We start from the raw sequence: 6062 nt of genomic DNA, 5'->3' as shown, positions 1-6062 counted from the left end.
TTCCTTGTCGAGGTGGGACCCCGACATAGGACCTCGACAGGTTTCCATGCAAAGTTTTAAAATAGATCATTTAAAAACCATTTAAATGTCTCTCCTCTGGCAGAGGGGTCAAAGCTGTTGGCATTTGATTTGCTGAGCACTGTTCTTAGTTGAGCCTTAATCTGCCTGGAAAGAAAATTGCTGTCATTTTTATGTTTCACCTGTGAAAGCTGAATAAATAGTTACTAACAAAGAATGTTCATATATACTTCAGACATGGATTTTCCTATTTAATTTCAATTTGGTAGGACAGATTCATGTAGTAAAAATTTTTTGCGCCTCTAGCAATGATATGAAATCTTTGTTAAATCCCAGAATGGGAAAAATCATATTTCACTAGGAAGTTACTGTGTTGTATCAAAAAGCCACAGCTGAAGGTGCTTTGTTATTCAGCATATCTCCCTTCTTACATTGGCACCAACAAAGTAAAATGAACTATTTTTAAATATTTGACACTAAGTTCTTCATAATAATTACCTTTGTTGTTGTTGTTAAGTGCCGTCGAGTCGGTTCCGACACATAGCGACCCTGTACAGGGTTTCCGAGGGTGTAAATCCTTACGGGAGTAGAAAGCCTCATCTTTCTCCCGCGGAGCAGCTGGTAGTTTCGAACCGCTGACCTTAAGGTTCGCAGCCCGATTCGTAACCACTACGCTACCAGAGCTCCTTTAATAATTACCTTAGTCAGCTAATATCCCTATTATTTTGTTCTAGTCATATTTTGGGGAACTTAAAGATAAATATCATCATACCTCTTAGATCTAATTGGAACCATATTTTTTAAATCTCCACAGAAATATGTTCTCCCTTAGAATGGGGCTATCTGCTCCTGTAAAGATTTATAGTCTCAGAAAACCCAAAGTGGAAATTCTGCTTTGTTTACAGGGTATCTATAGTTCAGAATCAACTTGATGGCAGTGAACATATGTAGGATAAGCACTGGACTGTTATCCAAAAGTTGGCAGTTCAGGCCTACCAGTTGCTCCTCAGCAACCCAATACAGGTTCGCTATGAGTTGGAACTGGCTCAATGGCACTTAACAACCACCACCACACACACATATTACCCTGCCCATCTGATGATAACTGAGGAACATTTGTTTGTGAACACACTCTGTGGGTCAGGCTCTACTCAAAGTTCTTTAAATGCATGATCTAATGTAATCCTCACCAAAGCTCTAAGTTGTTGTTTTTAAGTGACACCGAGTCAGTTCCACCTCAGAGTGACCCTGCATAGGGTTTCCAGGGAGAGGCTGTTGCAGTTCAAACAACCTTGTGGTCCAGTACTTTTCCTACAGCTCCACACCAGGAATGCATAAAGCTCTATGAGGTAGATACAATTATTCCTATTTTTCAGATGTGCAAACGGGCACAAAAAGAATAAGCAGAGGCATATCTTGTTTTATTGTACTTCACTTAATTGCACTTTGCAGAAATGGATATTTTTTTACAAACTGAAGGTTTGTGGCAACCCTGTATAGAGCAAGTCTAGCAGCATTTTACCGATAGCCTGTGCTCACTTCATGGCTCTATGTCATATTTTGTTAATTTTTGCAATATTTCAAACTTTTTCATAATTCTATTGCATACTATATAGACTACAATATAGTATAATCATAATTTTTTTATGCACTGGGAAACCAAAAAAAAATTGACTCATTTTATTGAGGTGGTCTAGAATTGAACCTGCAAGATCTCCAAGATATGCCTGTAATTTGTTAGAAGTACATACTGATTAAGTGGTAAAGTCAGGAATCTAATCCAGACACTGTCTTCATACAAGTTCAGTCGGCTGAACTACTCTACTGGCTCATGAACAAAAATACACTTGAAACTTTATTATGTCCATTATGTTTACTTATGTTTAACTGATATTTTCAGTGATTTTTTAATGTGAAACCATAAATGAGAAGACTGTAATTTCGTACATTCTGCACAACACAAAATTCTATGTGTTTATTCAAAAAGATCCCTTTGTAATTGTTCCTTTAACCTTATTCACCATTCTTGCAAATATGTATTATTCCAAAGCAAATGATGAAAAAAAGGTAATCATCTTGCCTCATCTATAAAGGAACTTAGCAAAAAACATGTCCATAGAAATCATTACTGAATCTAGGCCAATGTACTTGTACATCTTTCCTCCCACCCTTGTTCCTTTCTGACTTGCAAACTCTTCTCATCTTAGATCCTTAGAGATGATCAAGAATCTACAATAGCCCTTTCACTAGAATTCAGATATAGAGCTCAAGTTGTTGTTGTTGTTGTGAAGTGTCATCGAGTCGATTCCGATCCATAGCGACTCTGTGTAGGGTTTCTGAGGAGCAGCTGGTGAGCTTGAACCGCTGACCTTGCAGTTCAATACTCAAGTGACCCCATCTTATTTTTCACTATTCCTTACCACACATCTCTAAACTACTCCATGCTCCAACATATAAGCTCATATTGCCACATCTAAACCATCCTCTTTCATGTCTTCCAACTTGGACTACCTATTTTTTCTTTAGAAGGAACTTCCTACAAAAATCCTCATGGCCAGCACACTGTTTACATACAAATCCTGGAAATTCTCACCTAGTCTCATGTGATTGTTTCTGCATCATTTTTTTTTTTTTTTTTTTTCACTAGATACTAACTTTTCAGCTTGGTCTTCTGTTCCTGACACATATCTTAGACTTCTAGTCTTAGACATAATGACTGATCAACAATGGTTTCACAACTTTTTTTAACTTTCTGTCTTGGATCTGATTTACACTTGTGCTTTGACTCCATTCAGTCTTTGGAGCGCCACCCAGTAAAGTAGTTTTACCATGTTTGCCTATGTTGTTGTTGTTATTGTTGTTGTTGTTGTTATCGTTAAGTGCCCTTGAGTCATAAATGCAGCTCAAAACTTACCTAATCAGAGAAGACATTCTTATATTCCACCTTACAATAATCCTTCCTTTAAAAAGTATTTCATTAGTGTTTACTTATTCAATTTGCATCATTCTCTTGAACTGGTTTAGATATTTTTTATATTGTTCACTAGTCGCAGAGTGAGTGCTTATCTTATTTTTCTTGTAAATTAGTTGAGAGCAGAGACTGGTTCTTCTACTTCTTGTGTATGTTTTCTTTGAGATAAAATAGGTTCAGTTTAGGTGCAATCATTCCATACATATTTATAGAGTGGAAAAAGAAAATAAAATTCCAGATTACAAAACTTTAAAATTTAATGTATTTTCCATAGTCAATCTTTGTGTAGTACTCAACAGGTGAATACATAAAATGGTGAAGAAGATTACTAAAATATAGGAGAGGCAGGTTTTTTTCCTAATGATAATTGCTCCAAAATTCTAAAACATTTGGGAAGTGCCTCTAACTTTAACTCATTTTATAAGAAAAAGGTAAGAACCACTACATTATCTATCACAGCCATTGAATAATTATCTCTACAATTAATTTTTCTTAGAAATGTTATCATAAAAAAAAAAAATGTTGCATAATCTACAGGAGTTCAGGAAAAGGTGAAGGTATGTTCAGGCCTAAAAATCAAAGACAAAGAAAACCATATACATATAGGGTTTTCCAGGAGCAGCTCATGGGTTTGAAATGCCGATCTTGTGGTTTTCAGTTCAGTTCTGATCCTACAACGCCACACCAGGGACTTAAGGTTTCACAAATTCTGGGGTAGAAATTTTCTCAATAGACATTCAAATTGGGAATAAACAGATACTAAATCTATTTGCTCCATATGACTCCCCCTAAAATGAATTCGATTTTTTTAATAGAAAATATTGAAATGAGTAACTTACTCTTTATGGCACTGAATGCAGTTAGTTCATGTTTTGTTTTATAAGCATGCATTAAGCATTTTAATGTCAAAAGAGTTCTACTTCAAAACAGCCACCACATGTTTTTCAGAGATAATATATTATGAAATTCTTAAAGCTTCTTGTGGGGTGGTACTATCCTCCTTTTTTAGATGAGGAGGCCAATGATTAATTAATTTCAATAATCTGCCAAAAATAAATGACAACACTAGGACTTACTATCAAGTTTTAATTTTTTTTTTGTCTGGCTCAGGTGGACATTTCACAAATTCTTATTACATAATTACATAACATGTAGATTAGGTAATTTGGAGAATTAGATACAGGATTTCTTTTTCAACTTTAAATAACACCAAATTTCAAATTAGGAAGAATGATAACTATTAGAAAAGGGGGCGTAGTATCTTTTTTTTTCAGTTTATCATCTGCTGTGTATAAATTTCAGCCAGAGATTCTTATTGAGCAACGTTAACCAGGTAGAAGGCTTGATACTAACTGCTGGGGTAGGGGCTGTTATTTGTTTTTCTCAGCATTATAATTCTGGTTTCTTTCAGGTAAAGGGAAAGACATAAAAAGACATTCCTCATGGTAGTTATTAAAAATTCAGGTACTGCTCTTTGCAGAATACGTGGTCGCCGCTGCAGGTTGCCTCGCTCGGCTGCTCCTGCTCCTGACTCAAAGCTGTTGGCTCTTACAGAGGAATAAGTCGGTCAGGAAGTCGCACTGCCGCCATGGTTTTTAAGGGTACCCGAAAAACGCCCGTGGAACCAGAGGTGGCCATTCACCGGATTAGAATTACTCTAACCAGCCGCAACGTGAAGTTGCTGGAGAAAGTGTGTGCTGACTTGATTAGAGGTGCAAAGGACAAGAACCTGAAAGTGAAGGGCCGGGTTAGGATGCCTACCAAGACTGAGAATCACAACAAGAAGATTCCTTGTGGTGAAGGTCCTAAGACCTGGGACCGCTTCCAGATGAGAATTCACAAGCTACTCATTGACTTGCACAGTCCTTCTGAGATTATTAAGCAGATCACTTCCATCAGTATTGAGCCTGGAGTAGAGGTTGAAGTCACCATTGCAGATGCTTGAGTCAACTATTTTAATAAATTGAGTATCAATTGGTTAAAAAAAGCAAAAAATCCAAGTACTGTTTCATTACTCTTCTGTGAAAGGATCTACAGTCCTTCACACCAGAATGGATGCCAACCCTGTGCATCGCCACACGCATCCTAGAATCAGAATAGCGAGCACAACTAGGAAAGATACCAAGTTCATTAGAAATCATTTGTAATAAAATACTAGAATTTTGAATTCATTTAAAATTGTGTAACTTGTTTAAAGATTTCCCCTAATTCATTTTGCGATTTTCTCTTCATGTGCACTATTTAAGCCTCTACTATAAGTCAAAACCTACATGATGGCACTTATCAACACAACAAAGGTAGCCTTCTGTGGGCCTGTCACCAACTGCAGAGCTGACTCTAAGGTAGAAGGGGAAGGGGGAATCCCAGTCAAAACCATCTTCTATATCATCACTGTAAACCACCGGGGTGATAGCCATATCTGGTTATCAGAGGTGATGGTTGTTGTTAAGTGCCATCGATTCGGTTCTGCCTCATAGAGACCCTGTATAGGGTTTTCAAGGAGTGGCTGGTGACCTTGAACCGTTGATCTTGCAGTCCATCTCATTAATCCACAGTGCCACACCAGGACTCTGTGTCTAACGTAGTCAATCACAGAGGTTCTATGATGACCAAGGACTGAAATACTTTATAGCTGACAGTAGATCAGGAAATCAGCAACTATCTGCTCTCCCACATACAATGGTTGTCTTCAGGCCTTGAATCTGAAAAAATGAAAAACTGCATTCCTTGGTCACACAGACCTGTGGTTTGAATCTCCCCATTTTGTTGTTATCTTGTCTTGAAACAGACCTTGCTGAATTAAAGTGAAAAGAATGTTTTAGGCATTAGAAAATTCACATTTCCTATTTAAAACCTGGAATTCATTATCAAGCATAAACTCACTTCTTTCAAGGGTCATGGGGTTGCTTAGGCAATGGTGCCTATCTATTTGCAACACAAGTCCCAAAAGCTTCACTTGAAAACAGTTTAGAAATGCTCCTAAGTCTATTTGCTTTCTATGGGATCTAATTCATCTTTGCTGTCTTTGTCGGGTGACCCTGTCAAGTCAAGGGTCCTGCTTTATCTGCTATCC

At 37.3% G+C, this 6062-nt stretch overlaps 1 protein-coding gene and 1 pseudogene across 1 annotated transcript; one reads left to right on the top strand and one right to left on the bottom strand.

Moving 5' to 3' along the window:
- The window catches only part of LOC102820904, a 7841-nt pseudogene extending 3262 nt beyond the window's left edge, over positions 1-4579 (bottom strand).
- On the top strand, positions 4578-4934 carry LOC102832511 (40S ribosomal protein S20-like). Its single transcript, XM_006864195.1, has one exon. The coding sequence runs from the start codon at positions 4578-4580 to the stop codon at positions 4932-4934; it is 357 nt and encodes a 118-aa protein (XP_006864257.1).
- Positions 4935-6062: the final 1128 nt, after the last annotated feature.

Source organism: Chrysochloris asiatica, unplaced genomic scaffold (genome assembly GCF_000296735.1).
Source record: "Chrysochloris asiatica unplaced genomic scaffold, ChrAsi1.0 scaffold00061, whole genome shotgun sequence".
Lineage (NCBI taxonomy): Eukaryota > Metazoa > Chordata > Mammalia > Afrosoricida > Chrysochloridae > Chrysochloris > Chrysochloris asiatica.
This window is presented reverse-complemented; position numbering and strand designations above follow the sequence as displayed.

Bases quoted from the DNA above. Each gene is read 5' to 3' on its own strand.
- LOC102832511 (XM_006864195.1), top strand. From the start codon at position 4,578: ATGGTTTTTAAGGGTACCCGAAAAACGCCCGTGGAACCAGAGGTGGCC.